The 24,695-nt window shown below is 41.5% G+C and overlaps 1 protein-coding gene across 1 annotated transcript; it reads right to left on the bottom strand.

Annotated features, from left to right (window-relative positions):
- Window positions 1–10,756: 10,756 nt before the first annotated feature.
- Window positions 10,757–23,631, bottom strand: MRPL18 (mitochondrial ribosomal protein L18). Its single transcript, XM_066592471.1, has 4 exons — window positions 23,503–23,631; window positions 20,746–20,932; window positions 18,670–18,901; window positions 10,757–11,155 (listed from the first exon to the last, which is right to left on the bottom strand). The coding sequence occupies exons 1-4, from the start codon at window positions 23,558–23,560 to the stop codon at window positions 11,084–11,086; spliced, it is 549 nt and encodes a 182-aa protein (XP_066448568.1). The 5' UTR covers window positions 23,561–23,631; the 3' UTR covers window positions 10,757–11,083.
- Window positions 23,632–24,695: the final 1,064 nt, after the last annotated feature.

A 24,695-nucleotide genomic window follows, 5' to 3' on the forward strand; every position in this document is an offset into this window, starting at 1 on the left:
TGTAACTGGAGCTCTTATGGATGCCCCAGCTATAGTGGGAAAGTGTGTATTAAAAAACAAAGTGACTGTCTTATATAGGTCTCATATGACGTCATGGGGGACATAGATGGTAAAAAGAATAATTACATAAGTTAAAAAAATTACAGAATAATATAAAAATATATACATAAGAAAGAAAATAACCCAAAGTCGGAGCCAACCAAAAGCGTCGCCGTATGCATCCTGTAACCCACAACAATATATATTAAATATCAAAATGTCTGAAACAAAATGAGAAACTCATTCCTATACTTTACTTTAGCGTAAATATACTAAGTTAAAAAAAAATTTTAAATTAGCGGGGAAAAAGTAAGTGAAAAATATATTTAAAAAATAGCGCTGTATGTCACAGAAAAAAAAGCAGCAAAAATAATTTTGGTCACTGAAGGAAAAAAATAGGGCAGTTAAGCCACCACATAGATAAAATCCCTAAAAAGTGGCTAGTCCTTAAGGTACCAAAGAGCCTGGTCCTTAAGTGGTTAATATCCTCCTCTGAACCCTTGCATCAATACATTATTAACATCCTCCTTTCACTAGATATTCCTCGAACAAACCATTTTCCGTATACACATAAAACCCCACAAGTTTGACAGCCTTTGGAATACTGGCACTGGCAAGTCTAGCACTGATGAAAATGCCTTTATTCGAAGTTGCTCAGATTGCTCAATTTTTCTATTCCTATGTGGATTCACACTGAAACTAATCCTCAGAAAGCCTTCTCATGTAATTTTATGCTGCACTCCTGAATTAATGGTCTAATTTGCATACAGGGAAGGTCCAATCATTAAGGGTCAAGGTGTCTGTAATAAAGAAACCATTAAGTGTAGTTTTAGTAATAAAATACTCTTGTCCACCACCTTTGTGGTAGTTTACAAACGTTGTTTTAATACTCAGTGAAACCACTTCAAAAGGCCACCTCTTTGGGAAACCCAACCTCCTATGCAGACCAGGAACTTTTAGTTCCACCATATATTATGCATACTGGCCATCTTCTTTGGGAAGAGCAGCCCCTTTAAAAAACACATGTAATGTGAATTTTGGGTAGTCGCCCCAGAGGTTTCGGTACTGTTGTACTTTGTCGACACCGGAAGCGAGGGTGTTGACAGCAGGTAACGCCTAGACCGTGCCCCTTGTTGGTGATTGGCGGCATGGCAGGGCTAGAGGGACAGGAGTGAAGGCACCAGAGTAACAGGGGAGCTGTGAGCCCATTGTGACTGGCGACAAGCAGCATCGATGGTAGACCGCCGGAGAATGGGATGCTGTAAAAGCATCCATTCGGAGGAGGCAGTAGTGGGAGCACACACACACCGCAGGCCGCACTGTAACTACTCCGCCATCTGTCAGCCGTGCTTTGCCTCTCCCCGGCGACAGTGTATTCAATGTGGCTGCAGCATGCCACAGCTTCGGTGTCTCCTCCAGCTGTGCCATGTGGACTCCGGCAGTATTCCGACTCCTGCTGCTGCCACGTACTTCTCCTTCACAGCTCCTGTAAGTTCGTAGGCCAGTCACCCTCCTGTGGCCCGCTCATCTTCTGAAGCCGGTTCCCCCTCAGGCGCTGTGATAGCTCCTTAATCTATCACAGTGCTGAAGGGTACAAGTGCCAGCCAATCCACATGTGGAGGTGTCAGGTGTTTAAAACTAAATTGATACAACATGCCAAAAATTCCACACACATTTTCTGTCCTTCTCTTCCTACTCCTTAACTAAAATATTATAATCCTAAGAATTGAAAGGCTTACTTTTTTTTAAACATAGAAACAGTGGAACTCTTGACTTTCAGCTATGTCTAGTATCATTTCCATGATTTATAAAAGGCCGAGCTGCTACACCAGCCCATGGACAAAAGTTAGGACCGTTTTACACGGATCGACTGTTAAAAAAAAAAAAAAAGAAAAAAATTGTTCAATTGTGCGAATTTGAACGATATCGCTCAGAGTAAACTCAGCCAATGATTGGTTTACGAATGAGAATTAATTCACTTCTCATTCCTTGTTCATTTTATGCAGGCGCAAAAATCATGGTTCATTTGTTTGCACGTCGTTGCGTGTAAACAGAGATCGTTTAGTCATTGTCATTCACTGTACACTGAAGGTGAATGACTAAATGAGCAAACAAACGAAATCTAACAGATTTCTCTCCCTGTGTAAAGTGTTTGGGCAAGCGAACTTTGTCATCATTCACTCGTTCAAACGAGTAGAAGGAGCCTTAGGAAATATAAAAAACAACACTGGTGTTACAGTGCAGCCTTACAAAGTATGAGATGAGAATAGATCCAACTTCTCTTTTATTAGTCAATTAAACAACCAGTAAATAAGACGTGTTTTGGAGTAAAGAACCCCGTCATCAGTTTAATGGATTAAGTACTACAATTAGTAAAAGACATAGAGGGGGGTCAGATAAAGGGTAGAGCAAAGATAAAATATGTGAGACTATATATACATATATATTTTTATTTAGGTAAGATACAAAATACATATAAATATGACTTTGCATAAAAACAATGTGATTTTCATTTACGGAATTAATATGAATAAACAAAACTGAATACGCATGGGATGGTTAATACATAGAAAACCATAGAAAAGTAATAGATAAAAGAAAACCAGACATTTATACATTAAAATAATATAATACTACTATAATAATATGATACAACACAATAAAGTAATGTAACAGGACTTGTATACCATTATAGATAGATCTATGGGCTCAGTCAGACGGGCGGTTTTTCGCGCGATTTGCGCATGCGCCCGGCGATTTTATAAAACCATTGCTTTGCAATGGTATCGGACACATGAGCGCTTTTTATGCGCTCGTCCGATAAATTATAGAACAGAAATCGCAGATCGCACCTATCTGCGATCTGCGATTCCTGTTCTCTTCTCTATATGCGCTCAACGGGGCCGGCGGCAGCAGCGCCGACCCCATTGAGAACATATAGTAGACAAATCATTCTCCTCTGCCACAGCTGTAACAGCTGTGGCAGAGAAGAATGATGTTTGCTCATTGAATTCAATGGAACCGGCAATACAGCCGGCTCAATTGAAAGCAATGGGCTGCCGGCGTGCGCGGGGTGAATTGTCGGGAAGGGCTTAAATATATAAGCCCTTCCCTGAAATTTGTCCAGAAATGTGTAAAAACAAAAAAAATATATATACTCACCTTGTCCCGGCAGAAGGAGTTCAGCCGCGGCGGGCATCAGTTCTCCTGAACTGCTCAGAGTAGTATTCAGCAGCCGGGGATTTAAAATCCCCGCCTGCTGAATGAGCTGCCTCTGATTGGTCACAGCCTGACCAATCAAAGGCAGCTCTCACTCACACCCATTCATGAATGGGTATGGGTGAGTGAGTGCTGCCTCTGATTGGCTCAGCGCAGGGACCAATCAGGGGCAGCTCTCACTCACACCCATTCATGAATGGGTGTGAGTGAGAGCTGCCTGTGATTGGTCAGGCTGTGACCAGAGGCAGCTCATTCTCTGAGCAGTTCAGGAGAACTGCCGCCGGCCGCGGCAAGAGCTCTGTCTGCCGGGACAAGGTGAGTATATATATTTTTTTGGTTTTTACACATTTCTGGATGCATTTCCGGGAAGGGCTTATATATTTAAGCCCTTCCCGAAAATTCATCCCGCGTTCACCCACAGCGCATTGCTTTCAATGGAGCCGGCTGTATTGCCGGCTCCATTGAATTCAATGCGCTGGACAGCTCCGGCCCGTTTCTATTGAAACGCGGCTAGGAGCAGTATTTTCGGGCGATTTTTCGGCCCCGGTCGCGCGATTTGCGGATGCGCATCCATCATGCGATCCGCAAATCGCGGGAAAAAACGCCCTTGTGACTAAGGCCTAAATGTGTATTATTTTCCCACTTTTAATAATAATAATATTATTATTAACTTAAAACATATGAATTTAGTGGCATGTGGGGTGATTGCCACTCTTCACCTATAAAAAGGCTCCCAGGGACTACTTGTGTGTCGTGGACCTCTTTTTCCACTTGCGTAATTTGAGAAGGGGCACATTATTGGCATGCAATATGCTGAATATATATTCTTACATGTTTTTTTCTATATTTTTCCTTATCATTTTTCTGACCCCCTCTATGTCTTTTACTAATTGTAGTACTAAACTGATGAAGCTGTTCTTTACCTTGAAGCACGGTTTTATTTGCTGGCCGTTCAATTGACTAATAAAAGAAAAGTTAGCTCTAATCTCATCACATATTTTGAAGGCTGCACTGTAACTCCAGTGTTGTTTTCTATACTTTCTAAATGTATTTACACCCGTCCTGGTGGGCGGCACTTACACCTGTACAATACCTTGTTTTCCCTACGACCCCACATCATCCAATAGGCCTTATCTGCCTATCCTATCGGGTGTTGCTCTAACCAATTTTTCTCTTTGAACCCATTCCATGGACAAGAGTGGCACTGTTTCTAAAATAAAAAGCAGACTTTTAAAATTGCACACAACCCCTTTGACTGATCTCATGCTTTCTCAGAACTGACACAGAATTAATGATAAATAGACTGATGCTTAATTAGGGACATAGACATATTGGTGCCATTTTAACCTTAAAGTAAATTTTAAATGTTGGCAGCTTCCCATCATATTTGTCCCAGCTTTCTCATACTACTTGTTAGTTCATTGAACTGTCTACTTATCGCTACTTCAAAGTTCCTCTATCATTCCGAAAACTTGTAGTTCTCAAAATTTTCATTCCCCTTTGATTTGTGTAGGTTAGTGGGTTATAGTAGCAATTAACACAAACTATTCTCTAAAATCCTATATTTTTAGAAGCAAAATATTGTTGCCAATTATAAATTTCCCATGATAGTCATAGCTGAAGACCTGAATATTTTTTTCTGGAATGTTGTTTCTATTCCTAATAAGCTTTTTGCATATTATACACTACCTTTGTTGAATTAGCAAATGGAACAGTCTCAGGTTGATCATATAAAGACTGTATATTTACTGTATTGAGGGAGTGCTGTAAAGTTTTATCCTAAATCAAAATAGCAATCAAAACAGTGGAGAGACAGTGGTTTCCTGTGTCCAGAGTGCAGAAATAGTCACCCAAGGTGATGCTATGTCTTTGGGATACACATGGGAAACTTCTTGTGACATACCTGCCAAAGGGGTCTACTATCATGGCTGTGTATTACACAACACTTGCTGATAAATTGAAGAAAAAAGGGTGTGGAAAGTTGACCCAAAATGTCGTGTTCTTGCACTACAATGCCTTATCCCACACAGCGAACATCACCTAGAGCAAGCTGGTTGACCTGGGCTTCAAGGTGTTGGATCATCATCCTTATTCACCTGATCTGGCACCTGCTTATCATTTGTTTTCTAATTTAGAGGAAACACCTCAAGGAAAACAAATTTGCCTCCATTTTTTAAAGGAATTACAGCGGCTGACACTTAGTTTGCTGCCCAACAATAGAAATTCTATCTGGATGGGTTGTAAAAGCTGCAACACCACAGTTAGAAGCGCACTGATATCATAAGGGACTATAACCAGAAGGGTTGTTGATCCGAGGATCTTCCAACTGCCGGACTTGCAGTCAGGTAGGAATTTTTCAAAGTTGATTCAAGGATTATTCTGACTGCCATTATGAAGTCAGGAAGGAATCACCCCCTCCCCATCCCCAAAATGGGGTACATTGGCTTTTGACTAATTGTAAGTGCTGTGGAATTAGTTGGCGCTATACAAATAACAATTATTATTATTAATTGGGGTTTTTTTTGCCTTCCTCTGGATCAACATGGAAAGGGGGTGGAAACAGACTGAACCGGATGGACATTTGTCTTTTTTCAGCCTAGCATACTATGTAGAATAACTGTGAAATTTGATTGTTTTATGTCAATTATTTGTGGATAACTTATCATTACACCCAATTATTGGGCACAAACGCATACATGTTTATTTGCCAAATCATTGGGTAATATAAATGATTAGCCGATGAACAAGCAAACAGTCATGTAGTAAGCAGTTTGTCTCGTTTATACAACAATAACAATTATAGGCAGCACATCTTCCTGTGTGAATAGGGGATGTGCTGCTGACAATGATAATACAATCATTTGTTTCTAATACAGCTGGCATCACCTGTTTAAAGGCGATTTATATGAGTTTAGATCGAGTTGATTGCCATGCATTTAAACAGTTTCTGTTCGCCCAAATAAATGGGCCCTAATTCTAGACCACAGCACACTCAAGTCAGCGATTAGAGTTGGGTGCACATCTTCAAAATACCTTTCCTGCCATAAGGTATCACTCAAAAATATGTGTGTGTGTATAAACAACTAAGGACAGTACTCTAATTAATGCATGTATGATGAAATTACAAAGCCTTTCATAAATTAGCAGAGCTGAACTTCAATCCCACACTCAGCCCATGAACAGACATAGCACTGTTTCTGCAAACACAATAAAAACTTTTTTTTCTAACCCTGGACTTGGGTTGGGACTTCGACACAAAAATATCGATAGTATCGACTATCGCTGAACAAATTATCGATTATTGTAAAATATCGGTGGAAAACTATTGATATTTCGATATATCGACTTTTTAAAATGCTGTATAAAAATAAAACCGGTCTAGGGTTAATAAAGCAACATGATCAACAAGAAAATTATAGTTTTCTTTTAAAACATTAAACTGTTGAATTTATTATTAACTTATAACTATTAATAACCATGAAAATATATTAAAGTTACAAATGAAAAAAAAAATTTACAGATGAAGCATATAATTAAAATTAGGTATACGAAAAGAAGTTTTTTATCATTGGCCCCAATAATCGTTATCTAATGAGCCAACAAACACACTGAAACAAGGTCCTGCCAGCCACAAGGAAGCCAAAAGATGGACGCTGGACCTGACTGGATGTGAGCATGATCTCTTTATGTGTGTGTTTGTGGGGCTGCGGGCCATGCATTTTTTTCAAGTTGCCGCTGAGGGACCAACGGGACCAACAATGCAGGGCCAGGTAACGCGAACACAGTGCTCGAACACAATTGTAATTGTGTTAGATGGGTCTCCCATCTTTTCTATGAGCAGTGTGTTCGCGTTAGACGCTGAACACGTGACAAGTCGCGTCTCCTTTTCTGGACGTGATTTTCGTGGATTCAGCGCAGCCCTCCACCTGCATGTGGAAATGCTTTTATTTAGAAAGCATTGCCCACAGCCATCGCGTTAGACGCAAGCGTTCAGAGCCTATGTCTAACGCGATGAACAAGCATGTGGAGAAGGGGCCTAAGACCCCACTTTTTCTGAGAGTTTTGCCTGAAGCAAACCTTATTGGTGACAAAGAGTCACCTCAAACTTTCCAAAAGTTTCTAGAACTTGTTTATAAGTTAATTAGTGCCTCGAGCAAAACTACATCCTGTGCCAACACAAAGGAAAGGGCAGAATTTAAAGAAAAAAAATCTGGTCACTAGACCACAAGACATGTCTCTTCTTTACAAAAATTGATATTATAGTCGCCTTAAACTATCGATGTTACCGATATATCGGACATAACTATCGATGAAAAGTATCGCCAAAGCATTAGCGATATATCGATATTTCGATGTATCGGTTTTCGATGTCCCAACCTTACCCTGGACCCTCCATTAACCCCTTTAGTGGCAGGTTATTACCATGTCAGGCCTCACAGGACATGTTTTTTAACCCGTTCCCGCTGCAGGGCGTAACTTTACGTCCTGGCAGCCTGGTAGTTCCCGCAACAGGACGTAAACTTACGTCCTGGAGATAGCGCGGGATCACATATGATCCCGCGCTATCCTGCAGCAGGAGCCGGCTGTCAGTCACAGCCGCCGTCCCGCTGCAACAGCGGGCAGGCATTGGATATGCGCCCCCCGCTGTTAACCCCTTCCCTGCCGCGATCTAAGTAGATCGCGGCAGGGAAAAAGTTCACAGAGGGAGCGGACTCCCTCTGTGTCTCCGGCCGGAAGTTGCGTGGTCATCGTGAGAGCCCGGCCTGTCACCATGGCAACAGGACGCTAGACACTGGCGTCCTGTATTGCCTATGCCTATGATCGCTGTATAAGCGATAAGGCATGGCAGAGCAGTAGCTCTGCCATGCCTTATGACAGCGATCATCAGGGCAGTGGTTAAAGTCCCTCAGAGGGACACAAACAGTGTAAAAAAAAAGAGATTAAAAAAATGAATAAAAAAAAAAAAAGAGTAAAAAAACATTTTTTATGCTTTTTCTCAGATTAGCATAAAAAAAGGTAAAAAAAAAATAAAACCCCACATATTTGGTATTGTCGCGTCCGTAACGACGCGTACAATAAGTCAATAAGTTGCACATGCTTTTGACTGTGCACGGAAAAAAAACGCAAAAAAAAAACCGCTAAAAAACTGAGGCAAAATGCAAATTTTTAGCATTTTGCCTCACTAAAAATGCAATAAAAGTGATCAAAAAAGCTGTATGTACCCCAAAATGCTACCAGTAAAAACTACAGCTCGTCTCGCAAAAAATAAGCCCTCACAGAGCGCCGTACATCAAAAAATAAAAAAGTTACAGGACTTTGAATGCAGCAATTTAGAATATAAAAAAGATTTCCAAAAAAAAGGGTTTTTATTGCAAACAAGTGGGAAAACCTAAAAAAAATGTAAGAATTTTGGTATCGTTGTAACCGTACCGGTCCGCAGAAAAAACGGAATGTCTCATTTATGCTGCATGATTAACGCTGTAAAAAAAAAATCTATGGCAGAATTGATGCGTTTTCTCTCCCTGCTATCATAAAAAAAAAAAAAAAAAATTTTTACAATATAGTCTATGTACCCAAAAGTGGCACCAATAAAAACTACAGTTCGCCACGCAAAAAACAAGCCCTCATACGGCCGCGTCGACGGAAAAATAAAAAAGTTATGACTTTTGATAAACGGAGAGGAAAACCCGCCAAAAATTGTTGCGTCCTTAAGCCCAAAATAGGCCATGTCATGAAGGGGTTAAAGAGTCAATAATGCAATTTAATCTCGCAAGTATTTATTAAGGAATGCAACAATCACATTGCAACATTTTTTTGTAATGAAAGAATACATTGGAACAATTTTAACTGCATGGTCAGTGCAGCAAGCCCCGGAGATTTTCCAGGTGTGCCACTAAAGGGGTTAAAGGAGGCAAAAAAATTATTTTATTTTCCCCCATCTTTACATCCTTAGGGTTCTTTCTCACGAGCGTATATTGGCCGGCCGTTTTCAGGGTCGGTCGATATACGCTATGATCTGATGCATTGGATTCCAATGCATCAGATCACAAGGCCGTATTCCCGAGATGTAAAAGCGCCCAGCCAGCCAATATAGCGCCGGGCCCAAAAGATAATCCTGGAACTATCTTTTGGGCCGAAATACTTCGGCCGCTGCATGGGCTCCTATGGGAGCCAATGGCAGCGGCTGGAGAAGGAAGGTGGGCGGGAGTTTAGCAGCTTTGTGTCGTTGGCAAATTTGATCAGTTTCTCATCAATTCCCTCCTCTAGATCAGTTATAAAAATGTTGAACAACACTGGGCCTAGGACAGAGCCTTGTGGTACCCCACTTGATACATTCTTCCACTTGGATGTGCAGCCATTTATGACCACTCTTTGAGTACGATCACTCAGCCAGTTGTGAATCCACCTAACAGTTGCCTTGTCAATCCCAGATTTGTTAATTTTTTTCAATAAGTATAGTCTGAGATACTTTGTCAAATACTTCACTAAGGTCAAGATATACTGTATCCACCGCATTTCCCTGACCTAATCAGTCAGTGATAGTGTCATAGAAGGAAATTAGTTTTGTCTGGCATGACTTGTTTGTTACAAACCCATGCTGGCTCTGGTTAATTACTCCTTTCTTATTGAAGTACTTGCATACATGCTGTTTAATAATTTATTCAAAGATCTTTCCCGGTATAGAAGTCAGGATCACAATAAATATTTTTAATCCTTTTCGGAGGTGGGATGAACAAACAAAACCATGCAACTCCGGAATTATTTTTTTATGAAATAATTAACATGTTAACATTATTAGGTGGGTTGCTGCAATTATGATGATACCATTTTTTTTCTGCTAGTTTTACACAAATTTTTTTTTCAGTAATAAAATTTCCCTTATGTTTAAAGGGAATTTAGAAAAAAAAAAACAAAAAAGGAAAAAACACAAAACATTGGGATAAAAAAAAAAGAAAAAAAAAAGCCACATAAAAACAAAATGATCCGAAAAGAATCCTATGACTTCTCCTAATAATGCACACATTGAGAGGGAAATATATACATTTGTAGGTAGAAAATACGATTATATGTATACACATATACATATATATATCGTTATTTTCTTTCTTTTTATATGTATACTAATTCTATTTTTCTATACATACTAATTCTATGCTATAGTACAAAAAATTGATATGTAGCCTTGAAAATCATAGCAGATATTCCAAAGCTTTGCAAGGCAGAGAAAAATATAATCCAGGGACGAAGTGAAGGTGAAGGAGAAAAAAAGGATATAAAGACTGCGTGCGTGAATGCTTTCTCAGAATTGAATACGTGATTCTTTGCACAGAAGCCAGAGACCAGATATGCCTTATCAAGATTCCTAGTGACGTAACCAAGAGTATAAGATCCCATGTAATTCTGTAATAAAGTGGGTAATATTTAAGAGGACTAAATGGATCAATGGCCGCACTAACATAACAGCGCAAATGTTTGAATAAGCCACTGGAACACTTCATGACAATCAATTTCATATCCAATCCATATTTATTGAAACTGGACTTTTTTATACAAATAATTCATCGAAAAAAAAAATTTGCAAATTATAGACTGGTTGACTAATATTGACAGATATAATACTCGCAAAAAAATTGGAGAAAAAAAAAAGGTACGTTTATGACATGAACCATTTAACAGTTGAAATTTTTGACAAATGAACTCAACAAAGTATATTAAGTTTTAAAGGAGTTGAGCTTTGTATGGAGGTTTCCACTAGAAATGTACGCCTGCTCCATGAAATGGCTTCAGTTATTCGGAGTTGTCCAAGCAGCAGGAAAACTTTGTCTTATTCATAAATACGTCTGGGTTCACCTAACACTATTCCTCCCTCAATCATTGCATTCCGAAATCTCTGCACCTAGAAAACAAAAAAGTGAAAAGAAAATGAGAAAAGAAAGTGAATATAAAGGCAAGAAAATATACAGGTTGGGTCACGGAGAAGTAGCCTAACACCACAGTCTTATGAAAGCTATCTAAAGTAAGATCTTTTTTATTGCCCATAGCAACCAATCACAGCGCAGCTTTCTTTTTAATTAAGTGCTATAAGAAATAAAAGGGGTGCCATGATTGGTTGCCATGGGCAACAAAGAGATTTTCTTTTAAGGCATTTTCACATTGTTTGATTTCTCCGAGAGTAATCCGTGACACAAGTCATGTAACCTGCTGGAGTGCATAGTACTCATGATCCAGCTGATACAATCATGAACAGCCTGTAGAAGGAAGATCTTCTTCAACCCACCCCATTCTACCCTGCTCAGCCAGATCACACCTGAAATAATAGTTATCACACTGAGAACTGGCTTTATACTTACTTGACTAGTACATCCTTGCAGTTTATGTATTTATTTCCATGCGGCACAACTGTCCGTCCAGGGCAAACTACACAAATTATTTTTAAACACTGGGCGCTTCAATCTTGATGATCTACTTTCAACCCTGCTCTTGGATGTAGCACAGCCAGCACAATCGGAGTATGCTCTGTGGTGTGTGCTCCAGTAATGATGAACAGCTGAAGGACGTGCTCAAGAGATACTCCTGGCATTGATGAAGAGCCTGGGAATACGTTCTGTGCATTGAGCAAGCTCAAAATGTAAAAATGAATATGCCTTTTGATAGTTTTCATAACAGTGTGGTGCCAGGCTACCTTTCCGTGGCCCACCCTGTACAATGAGGTAAGGTGCTATCAATATATTAGTACCTTGATAACATTGAAAATCACTGTTACCTTAAAAATGGGGCTCTCACATATGTAAATGACCTATTATAAATCAGAAGTAATAAGTGTTCCAGCATTTCAGTAGTTCAATTCTAGGTTTGACCAAGGCCACATAAAACAGCTTTCTAAAGAAACATGGCTCTTAAAGTTTTGTAAAATGAATTGCAATTGGTCATCTTGCGACAGAACAATGATCTAAAGTAAGCTTCCAAGGAATGCAACCTTTGACTGTCTTTGATGGACCGGCCAATCAACCACTAGATCTCATGGGATGAACTTCACAGACCGTTAGGGAGATTTACTTACAAATAAGTTGCATCTGAAATGTCAGTTGTTACAATGTACTGCCTATATCCCAATGATCAACATCCTTAAGGTTTCCATACACGGTGGCGCACGTGTTTTACCGCCAATTGCCAGGCTACACCTGCACTTGCCATTATTTCCAGTTGTAAGTTGAGGTGTAACCTGGCAATTTGCGGTAAAATGCCTGCACTAACCATAAGTGGTAGGGCGTTTAGGAGTTTCTTACAGATGTTTTGCATGGTCATTTGCAAATATTGCACACATCTGTATCATCATATAAGTTCTAGACTGGTGTTCAACAGTCATCATGAAGTCCCAAAATCAGTGATATAGGAAGACTACAGCTTTCTTCTCATAGAAATATAAAACTTCAGAAAGTGAATCTAGAGGGCACACACACATTTTTTTTGCTACTTTGGCACCTGATTTGTTTGACATTCCGACATGTGATTCGCCTATTTTGTTTAGTCAAAGCCTCATCATGGCCATATTCCTTGCTGCTTATGGTTGGTCACTTAAAGGAAACCTGGCATGTATGTTTGCTGCCCTCACTTTGTTGTTCTCTGTGAGGCCAATATGACATACATCAAGTTCCCTTAAGGAAGTTCCCTTAAAGTTTGTTTGTATGTGTTTTGTATGCTATCATAAATTAAGTTTTATAGCTGTCAGAGGTGGGGCATTTTTTGCAGCGTGCGAGAATGGCCAAGTGGTCTAGTCGCCAGACTCAAGAGCAAATTCTTCTACAAGGTTGAACATACAATAGATATCAGCAGCACAGGAAATGTAAACTTATAAAAGGTGCACACGCCTTACTAAACCCCATGCAAAAAAGGTCCTTGTAAATGCAAAATAATAGAAATCTGGGCGGCAAACAAGTGAAGCTCCATTACTGACCCATAAAACACTCCAGCAAATGTGACCCCTATTTATACAGAGCAGAGGTCATAAAAAGAAGGCAAAATTAATTATTGTGAAAATCTACACAATAATAATTCATAGTGTGCAAAACAAATACGTGACAATGAGCCTGGTTATCTCATATTGATCGTGTGAAAAGATGTATAAATATGTAAACATTTCATAAAGTGACTACTGCATAGTACTAAAGGGCTCTTCTGAATTATTTTTAAACTTAAATATATAAAAACTTAATAATTTTTTTTACATAAGCTGCCCGTGTTAAAAAAATAAAATATAATAGCCTATAAACACCCGTTCAGGATCCCTGCAGTTGCCGCCGGGGAGACCATCACGCCGGGGACACAGATGCAGGCTGGGAGGTGAGTATTGTGGGTTTTTTGTTGTTGTTTTTTTTTTACCTCACTCGAGTATAAGCCGAGGGGGGCTTTTTCAACATTAAAAAATGTGATGAAAGACTAGGCTTATACTCGAGTATATATGGTAACAGTTGAAATGTTGTATGGGTCAATAAAGTTGGGTGTTCTTGTTACCCCATGGACACGTGGGTTCAGCTTCCACTCTTGCAGTTTGTCAGGATGGCCGAGTGGTGTAAAACACCAGAAAAAAGATTTGAAAGCCCCGTCCCGTACGAAAGGCTTCTTATAGATACATCCACCAAAGAAATTAATCCCGATTATGGAATAGTTGGTAAAGACCTCCAAATATCCAAATAAGCTTCTAGTAACACAGATGTATAGCACACACACAGCCCAATACGAGCTGTATCAGGCTAATTAGCCGTTATCAGTGCAGGATATGGAAAGCAGCACTCTTGGGGAGTACTAACCTAGGTGAGGTCCCAAGATGAAAGTGAGGAGGGTCCTTGCAACTACCAAGGAAGTTAGGACCAGCCTCTTTATAAGTCATCTCTCAGACTTCTCTAAGCTTTATTAGATTTTTACATTATTTTTAATACATTTATTTCAACTTGCCTCATGGATGCTTCAACCGAGATCTGCTCCTACATGTCCATCCCTTAATGACCTAATCACAAGATAGGAACAAACACAGACCCTGCCAGAACCAAATGCACAGATGAGCTTTGGAAATGACCACACTATTTAGATATCCTTCATCAACAGCACTAACTAAGCCTGACCAACTGATGAATACATTTATGAACTGCTACTCCACTTCCAAGATAAATAAAGACGCTTTTAAGCTCAAACAGAGCAAATAAAAGGGACATATAAATCAATGACAACATGAGAAAACAGTGTGGGCACTCCTGTGTATATATTGACATGGCAATGTCCTTGTTTGTGCATCTAAAATAAAGGAGAACAGAGACAACCACAGGGGTTCGCACGCACATAATCGTGAGATTAAATAGAATAATCAACCACATTGAGTACATATAAAACACTGCGGATCTGTGCAACCAATTCAGGCTATTTTCAAGTACATCTATGATGGTTCGTGGAGATATAAGAGGCAATCAAAGCTTTCAAGAGGTTCAATTTCCTCATCAATTAGCATCTTTATTAACTAATGAGAAAGGGCAAGAATAGGCTATAAAATGTAATTTGTCTGTAGTTACATATGGAAAAAAGGTGATGAGAAAGTGTCTGTGTACATGGCCATGGAGTTCATGCTGCCCACGGCCATATTGGTCGGGCAGACTACGGCTTCCTTCACACAGGCTCAAAATTGGCCGGTTGCAACAAGAGACGATCAACAAAGCATATCTATCGCCATGGTTTACTGCCGTTCACAGATGGCGGAGGTTTGCCTGCATGGGGATGAACAGCTGTTAATATGCTTGTTTGTCCCCATACAGGTATAATTTATTGGACGTGCGTCTCCCTGTGTACAAAGGAAGATGTGCAGTCCAACGAACCAACATTATTATTCTTGCACAAATGAGCCAACCGGCTGATGAACGAGCATTTGCTAATTTGTCGGCTTATCATTACACTTTTTACATGGGGCAATGATTGGTGAACAATTGTTCTAATGAATGCCCGTTCACGATCATTGGCCTACTTCTAACTAATGATGACCTATCCTCTGGATATCATCTGCTCTTGATGACCTGAGGGTCTGCTGTTTGGGACCCCCTCCGATCAGCTGTTAACGCTGGCCGCAATTCTAATGTACGAAGCTGCTGTGTTGCTGCAAGCAGACAGCTCCCCGTTGAAGTGAATTGGGCTGGCAACAAGACAACTTAGTACAGTAGAATGGCAGCCTGGGATTAATAACTAGAGATGAGCGAACGTACTCGGTAAAGCCGATTTCGCAATCGAGCACCGCGATTTTCGAGTACTTCACTACTCGGGTGAAAAGATTCGGGGGGCGCTGTGGGTGAGCGGGGTGTTGCAGAGGGGAGTGGGGGGGAGAGGGAGAGAGAGAGAGCTCCTACCTGTTCCGCGCTGCTACCCCCCGCTCCACCACGCCACATCCCCGCCCCCCGGCGACCCCCGAATCTTTTCACCCGAGTAGTGAAGTACTCGAAAATCGTGGCGCTCGATTGCGAAATCGGCCTTACTGAGTACATTCGCTCATCTCTATTAATAACCTATCACAAGGATAGATCATGTACAGTTAGAATTGGAGAACAACCTTAAGGTCATTGTTAGACACCTCTGACAGCAGCATATGTTGCTTTTTCAATGTTTCACTACTTTAGTGTCACTATACCTCAAGCTCCATAACATTTTTATTCATCTGTTGATGGGGCTGTCTGTGGACTTGGTTTTTGTGGGATAACCTGTGGTTTTCTGTGTTACCATTTTGGGATACATATAACTTACATGAACACTTTTGATTCGGTCTTTTTGAAAGGCAGACAAATAAAACATGCAGTTTTATCACTATCATTTTAATGGTGTTCACTGTGCAGAATAAATAACGTGATACTTCTTTACTGCAAATCGTTAACACTGTGGCGATACAGATTGTGTCGTTTTTTAAATTTGTTTGTCAAAGTATTTGTGATGGGGAATAAGGTATTTTGTAGGGTTAATTAAAATATATATTTTAACATTTTACTCAAGCATGGGATTGCTTGATTACTGATCTAATATACTGCAATACTTTAGTACTGCAGTATGATATATCTCGGGTAGAATTTAATAGGAGTACAAGATGGCAGACCTGGAGGCCTTCATTAGGTCCTTGGTTGAAATGCAAATCCATTGTGACTCCATGATCACTTTGCGGGGCGCAGATTTGATGACAGAGTGAGCGTTTTCCTTCGGTCTAACCACTTAGATGCAATTGTCACTATGGACTACAGCCTCTGAGTCTAGTGGCTGATATGGGCCTGCCTGTACATAAAGCACAACATTCAAAAGGAAAACACACTAAAGGTCCATTTACACGCAAAGATAAACTTTCAAATAATTGAAAGTTTTGCATAAAGTACTAATGGGAACTAATTGCATGCAAATGAGCCTCCAGGAGCTGCTTGCAGAACTCAGCAGGTGGTCTGATCTCTGCAATTAGCTCTATTGTTCTGGCATGGGCTGCTAAGAGAAAACAATGTTATCTCTAGCTCCCATGGAGATAACAGCCTGTGGTCTATTTTCTCACAGAGGCTGCAGAGAGAATACAATGTTATCGCCTGCTCCTGTGGAGAACACAGCCTGAGATCTAAAGGATGGTTTTTCAGCTCACCTAAAAATCATCGTTCAGACAAAAAGTGCATGATGGTAGCATTTACACGCAACAATTATTGTTCATATGCCATTGTTTTAATGAATTTTGAGCGATAATCGTTGCGTTTAAATAGGCCTTAAGGCTTTCTTCACTTTGCATCAGAGGTCTGCTCAGTCAGACATTCTGAAAACAATACAAATAAAGTTGGACACCATAATGTAACCCCCTTGTAGTAAATGAGGTTTGTTGGGCACCCTGGGCGTCTAGTTTATGGTGATCCATCCCCACCATCACTAATGTGAACACAAACTAATAGCATGTTTAACATAACAAATATGGGTAGACGCATACTTATATAACTGAATATATAACCTCACTTACCCTACATACAAAATGCTGGACCAAAAATGATGTCATTAAAATCCTTTCAGCCATAATATTTGATTCTTAAGGACATTATCATACCAGTGACACAATGAAACAGCTCTGTAAACTAAAAGGGGCACTTTTAAGATGTATTCACACATCACCGATTTGCCTACAGATTTTGGTGCAAATAAGCAGCAGATTTCACTCCTACAGTTGAAACGAAGAAAATCCACACCAAATTCTGTAGCAAATCAGCAACGTGTGAACCCTAGAGGAGTTTCTGCATCAAAGTGACGGCATATCGCTAGGATATGGTACCACTTTCTGACCGGTGAGAATCTGGTCTTTTGGAATCCCTGATAATGAATGGACAGCGGTGCTTGGTTAGATTTCCTGGCCACCAGCTGTGATAACACAGCCTCACTCAGTTTATTGCTGTGCTCCTTTCATTCTCAGAGCAAGCTACGTGAGGGTTGTAAATTTTAAAGAGCATCAGTCACCTTGAATTTATTCTACTTATCAATTGCCTACATTGGATTAATATTCCTAAAATTAATTTTTACCTTTTTTCCCAGTAATCGTTACAACAATATTTTCAGGACCTTCCCTCTATAAGAGTAGTGAGCCAACATAAAGAGTCAGTCTTGCTAAGAGTTAATGGAAATAAATGGCCAACTGCATCCTCCACCTGCTGATGGCCAAGTATTTCAGCAGCCGGACCTGCAGTGCTCAACTTCTAAGCGCAGTGGCTTCATTCTGAGGAGCTGTTCAATCCCCTTTAATGCTAGGAGGACTCTGCTTAGTTTCTTATATATCTACCCCTTACTCAGAGTTGGGATGCAGTTGTGTATAACAGATGTAAAAACAGCGTCTAGTTGTCACCGGCCTAAGGTTGATGGCACACAACTGTATTTTGGCCAAAATACTGCAGCTGTAACTTGCTATGTGCCGGACTAAATTTATTGCATAACTTTCCCCAGTCTCTGACGTAAATTAAGTAGAAACCTGTTAGGCTGGGGCTGCCATGCCCTCTACTGATAAACCACACACTGTTTGCAAAAGTGGTGTGAGTCAGTATCCACGAAAAATTTTTGCAAGCCAGATTTGCACCAAAAACTGCAACTTTTGAACGCCACTTTATATTGAATAAATTTCCCCCAAATTCCATAAAGCAAAAAAGCAAAGTAATGTCTTTGTTCCAACTCTTGTGCTAAGAAGGGACTACTCTGTGGATCATTACATTTTGCTAGTCTCTAATAAAGTGCTTTCATATTTCTATGTCACCTGGACTTGCTACATGATTTGAGGACCAATACAGCTGTGTCTTACTAACATCAATATTCCAAGCTAGACATAATTTATTAAGACTGAAAAACTTGGCAGAATATGCAATGTGGATTCAGAAAACATTTTCAGCTTACCGACTCACAACGGAACACCCATGGAACCTCTCGAAAAACCATGAAATGTATTCCAGCCTCTAAGCAGCGCTCAGCCAAAATTCTGCCAATGTTCTCACATGCCATGGCATCTTTTGTACTGTACAGATGTTTCTTTACTGCCCACTCTTGGGTGGAGGCACAGAGTACAACATTACCATCAGCATGTTCAACTGTTGCATTCACGTGATGACCACTGCGTTCCAGCCGCACCCTTTAACAGAAATAAGCCTGTATTAGTTACAGAATTACATTAGACACAGAGCGTTTCTTTCTGATATTTGTCCCATGAGATTTAAAGGAGTTATCCAGGAAGGGAAATACTTACCTAATCCAGTCAAGTCAAGCTGTGCCGGTACTTCCAGCCAGGTTTTGACACCGGGTCACATGGTATGAAGTCTACCTACCACATCATTGTTGGTGAAGTCATCAGAGGGAACAGATTGACTGGCTCATTGCAATAACTATGCCAGCCCCTTTATCTAAATGAGCCAATAGGAGGACATCGCGATCTCTTGCCGCAGCTGTGACAGCCACGACGGGGATGAAGGGAACCCCTGCAGGAATGTGAGGCTGTATCCATGTGAAAAAGCCTCGCATCCAGGGGACTTCAGTAGGATTGCGAGGGCGACATCGGGCCGTGAGTCACAGCCCAATATGGCTCTCGCCAGTGTGCAGGAACCCTAAGCCTTATAGGAACATACAGTGTGGTGTAAGGCTCTACCCCAATCCCCTTCCTGTCTACAGCTGCCTTCCTAGTTAGTTCCTAGGACAGGGTTCCAAGAGGCTGCAAAGACAGTCTTTTTTTTGTTAATTCCTGTATACTCTTTTAAAAGGGGTTTTCTGAGATCATAAAAAAAAGTGTCAAAATGGATAAAATAACAGAAGAACCAATACCCACTTGTTAAATCCCCCTGCACCACCACTCTGATGGTCCTCGCTGGTTATTAACTTGTCTGCAGCGATGACATGTCCGTATAATCACATGAACACTGCAGCCAATCACTGCCTCAGTGGTCTCATGTGCACACGGTTAAAGCTAGTGATTGGCTGCAGTGGTAAAGTGGACATACAAGTACTTCACTGCAGCAGTCAAGCTAACCAAGACCGTGCAAACCACCGGAGCGGTGACGCAGGAATAGAGACGAATTTACAGGCAAGTGTTGGTTCTTACACAAAATGCATTCTAAAGAAGAATTCACAGAGCCAACTTTTTTATTAAGGAAATTTCTGCAATTGCAAATCAGTCCCATTTATCTGAATACGGTTGTTTTTCTGGGAAGAACATGGATTTCTGCAAACATACTCAAATTAATGTAACAGTATCAGTAAATTTCATCTGCTGCGTGTGAATATAACCTAGGGACCAAATATGGGCATGTCCTATATGGGCGGTATGGAAGAAGGATCTCCAGCACTTCCTAAATATTAAAATGTCTCCTTTATCGTAAACACATTAAAAGCAGGATGTTCCCACTGGGTTACAGTGTACAATGCTTAGACCGGTTTGGCATAAGTGGTGTATTCTGTAACCCAGTGGGAACATCCTGCTTTTAATGTGTTTACGATAAAGGAGACATTTTAATATTTAGGAAGTGTTGGAGATTCTACTTTGATATTACAGCACCCAATAGCTGACCGACGAGTCTCTCCTACTGCACTCTGCCATCCAGAAGGACTACATTGATGTGCGGAGAGAATCTCATTGCTTTTTCTATATGTCCTACATGACCCTGTCCAAAAAAATCCAAATTCACTTCCTTAAAAGAGGCCCTATAAGCTAAACGTATAGGTGAGTACTGAAAGCCACCGCTCAGTGCATTGAGGGCGCTAAGTAGTCTGCCTATTCTAATGTTATAATGGGCGGACTACTTACCAGCATCGCTCAGAGCACTGAGCAGCAACTTACAGTGCTGATGCCGGGGGAACGACAGGTGACCCTGGACTCAGAGGGTCACCTACTTTCAGCCCATAAGCTTAGCTTATAGAGCTAACAGTAGGTGGCAGAGTCTCTAACATATAGTATAATTTATATGAACACACACTCTCATTTCTCACTTATGCCAGTGCTGACGTGTTGTCCATACGGTGCTCCATCCCCGATCCTTCACAGCCAATGCAAGTCGTTCTAGGTTTCGAGGATTTCTATTGGTGAAGTCTGGGTTAACGATTTCATTCTCTTCTGTATCTACTTTGACCACCTCTGAGGTATGAACGCTGGCAGAAGTACTTGCTGGACGGATTGCTTACAGAGAAAGAAAAATTTATTAGTAACAAGCAACTAGAAAAATTAACATGATGATCACTATATGGTGACATGGAGGTCCAGAGTATTAGGATGGGTATGGCAGCCTTCACTAGATGAAGCGAGGCTTTCCGACATAAACAATGGACTATTCAACTATACTGTAAGTGATCTATCCCCACAAAACCCAGACCGGGCAGAAATTACAATGCATAGAAGTAGAACATTCCATGATGTAAGAGAATCTAGAACGCAGTCAGGTTTATTATATGGACTATTCAGTGGACAGAAAAAGGTTATACATTCCTGTTAAAATGCCAGGTTTCCGTCATGTTAAAAACAAATCTGACAAAGATGAATCATTTCAGATTTCCTTCCACCTTCAATGTGACCCATTATCTGTACAATTCCATTAAAAAACAAACTGCAATCTTTTAGGGTGGAAAAACGTAAATGTAAACTAAAATAATACATAAATATACACACCCTAAAAACTAATATTTGGTTGATGTACCCTTTGACTTTATGACAGCATTCAGTCTTTTTGGGTGGGTGTCTATCAGCGTGGTATATCTTGATTTGGCAATCTTTGCCCACTCTTCCATGCAAAAGTGTCAGATTACAAGGGCATCTCATGTGTAGCGCCGTCTCCAGGTCAATCCACAGATCTTCAATGAGATTTAGCTCTGGGCTCTGGCTGGGCCATTCCAAAACTTTGATCTTCTTCTGGCAAAGCCTTTCTCTTGTTGATTTGGAGGCATGCTTTGGGTTGTTTTCATGCTGAAAGGTTAAATTCTTCTTCATCTTCAGCTTATTAGCAGAAACCTGAAGTTTTGTGCCAAAATGGACTGATATTTGGAAGTGTTCAAATTTTTTCCACCTTCACTAAAGCCGCAGTTCCAGCAAAAGAAAAACTGCCCCGAAGCATAATGCTGCCTCCACCATGTTTCACTGCGAGTCTGGTGTTCTTCTGGTGATGGTAGTGTTGGCTTTACACCAAACATACTTTTTGGAATTATGGACCAAAAGTCCCCCTCGGTCTCATCAGACATAACACATTCTCCCATATACTTTTGGCAGACTTGATGTAGGTTTTGGGAAAACGTAGCTGGGCTTGGATGTTTTTCTTTTAGAGAAGGCTTCTGTCTTTCCACCCTACCGCCCAGACATGAAGAATACGGAAGGTGGTTGTCACATGCAATACACAACCAGCACTTGCCAGAAACTCCTGCAGCTCCTTTAATGTTGTTTTAGTCTTTTAATCAATTTTTAAGGGACATCTAATACTTGGTAATGTTACTGTTGCGCTAAATTTAATCCATGTCTTGATGACCGTCTTCACTGTGTTCCCTGGTATATGTAATGCCTTGGCGATGTTTTGGTCCCCTTCTCCTGACTGACACCTTTCAACAATCAGGTCCCTTGATGTGCTGTGAGCTCTTCATGGCTTGTGATGGAAAGTGCAACTAAGAAAATGTCAAGAAAATCCTACTGGAACAGCTGAACTTATAATGGCATGTTGACTGGGGTGTGTAGACTTTACATCCACTGTATGTGAACGGGATCCACAGTATCTGCAGCAAGTCGTCTTGGTGGTCCAGGAGCCCATGTTGGATTCTGCACGGAATGTTCAGCATGAAGTCCAGTCCGGCAGATCGGGGAGTTATACAAGACCCAGAGCACACACAGCAGAAGCAATCCGCACAGACGGTAGGGCATGGTGCTGAATGTCATATAGCACGTCCACACGTGTGCCGCTCATTTAACCCCTTCAGTGGCAGCTTTACTATTATATATAATCGAGCCTCACAGGAGATTAACCCGGTGTGTCAATAAAGGGGTCAAAGGGCACCTGCCACCGGGTCGGGCAGCATGCCCCTGGGATGGGCATGTGCACCCCACCCATGCACATTTTACAGCATACATACTCTGAAGACTCCACTGAGGACATCTGCAAGGAGTTTGTACATTCTCCAGGTGTTTGCGTGGGTTTCTCCCACACTCCAAAAACATACTAATATGGAACTTAGACCGTGCCGCCAACTGGGGACGTCATGTGACGTACAGCGCCGCGGGTTACGTATGTGCTATATAAATGTATAATATAAACACAATATAAATGTTTCCAAGCGGCGCTACGAGTCACGGGGGTCGCGCCAACCTCCCCTAGACCGCTCTCTCCCACTTTGTATATGAGACGCTACATGATACAAGCGAATGGGGGGGGGGGGGGGGGGCGGGGCGCCGTCACACAGAGCTCCATTTTAACAGCATTTTAAAATTCATGTATATTCTGAAATTTAGCGCCGATTTAGAGTAAGGCGTACACGGGCGCAGTGTACATCCTCGCCCCGGGGTCACATGCCCAAATTTGCTGACGGGTTCCTTTTAACCCTTTACAGTGTGGGAAACGCATGTAACTGACCACAACTCTTTCTCCAGCACATTCCTATGTGGCCTTAGCATCACCTCTTGAATTATTACACCTATTGTGTTATTACACGGCAGCACTGATATAGATGGGCAGTAGTAAAGCACAATGTATAATCCTACTGTGCAGCGTCAGTCACCTTGTACGAGGCTTCTGCTCCTCCGCAGCACGGACATGGTGACATGCGTTGTAAGCATCAGTCACCTTCCGCCTGGGTTCCAGGACACAGGAATAGGCAGCAGATGCCGAATACTAGTGGTCAAAAGGACCTTTGGTGACGTATGACTGGGAGGAGCTAGATGCCGTGATATGCAGAGCCTGATCATGTGAGTATGACATCATCAAAGGTCCTTTAGCACACAAGCGCCTGCATGTCTTTGCTGCATGTAAGGAGGGTTGAGGCTAGAGTGTATTATCTCCTCGGAGGTTCTCCTAGTAGTCTATACCTTGGTACATGAGTGTGAGGGTCGTGTTGTGTATGATGTGCATGTAGTGGAGCTGTGCTTGTAATTTACGTTCAACACCCGTGCTGGGCTTCTTCACATGGCGTATTTGAGCGCGCAATACACAGCGAATAGAACCCATTAATTTCAATGTATTTATTCACATTTTCGTATGTTGCACACGTACAGTTTCGGCCGTGCATGAAAAAAAAAAATTAGAACGTTCTATCAGGCTCCTTCACATAAACGTATTGTTAGAGCGTATAGGAGCGGGTAAGCGTTTGCGCGAGAGCGGCAGCGAGTGAGCGGTTGCAGCAGCGTGTGAGCAGTTGAGTGGTCGCAGCAGCGGGTGAGGGGTCGCAGCAGCGGGTCAGCGGTTGCAGCAGCGGGTCAGCGGTTGCAGCAGCGGGTCAGCGGTTGCAGCAGCGGTTGTAGCAGCGGGTGAGCGGTTATAGCAGCGGGTGAGCGGTTATAGCAGGGTGTGAGCGGTTGCAGCAGCGGGTCAGCGGTTATAGCAGGGTGTGAGAGGTTGCAGCAGCGGGTCAGCGGTTGCAGCAGCGGGTCAGCGGTTGAGCGGTTGCAGCAGCGCGTGAGCGGAGTGTGAACAAGTCTATCTTCACTACTTCCACAAGTAAATTGTAGATCCCCATTAGGATGAGCTCCATGCCTGGCAATGTCATCCAGTGTGCTACTTGTGCAATGTATGCGGTCCTTGATCAGCCGATCGAGGGTGCATACTGTTGCGCAAGATGCATGCACGTCGCACATTTAGAAGCCCAAATTCTGGATCTAAATGGGCAACTGGCAACACTGAGAGCCATTGACATCATGGAAAGGAGTTTGGTGCTCACTGAGCAGGCACTCGCTGGGGTAGAGGCGGGGGCGGACG

This window comes from Eleutherodactylus coqui, chromosome 2, assembly GCF_035609145.1.
Source record: "Eleutherodactylus coqui strain aEleCoq1 chromosome 2, aEleCoq1.hap1, whole genome shotgun sequence".
NCBI lineage: Eukaryota > Metazoa > Chordata > Amphibia > Anura > Eleutherodactylidae > Eleutherodactylus > Eleutherodactylus coqui.

What these genes read in the sequence shown, in the direction of transcription:
- MRPL18 (XM_066592471.1), bottom strand. Translation starts at nt 23,560, where the DNA reads ATGCTTACAACGCATGTCACCATGTCCGTGCTGCGGAGGAGCAGAAGC. An exon ending in ACACGTCAGCACTGGCATAA is followed by an intron (nt 18,902 to 20,745) that starts GTGAGAAATGAG and finishes TTTCTGTTAAAG; the next exon opens with GGTGCGGCTGGAACGCAGTG. An exon ending in GGGTGTTCCGTTGTGAGTCG is followed by an intron (nt 11,156 to 18,669) that starts GTAAGCTGAAAA and finishes TTTGTTTTCTAG; the next exon opens with GTGCAGAGATTTCGGAATGC.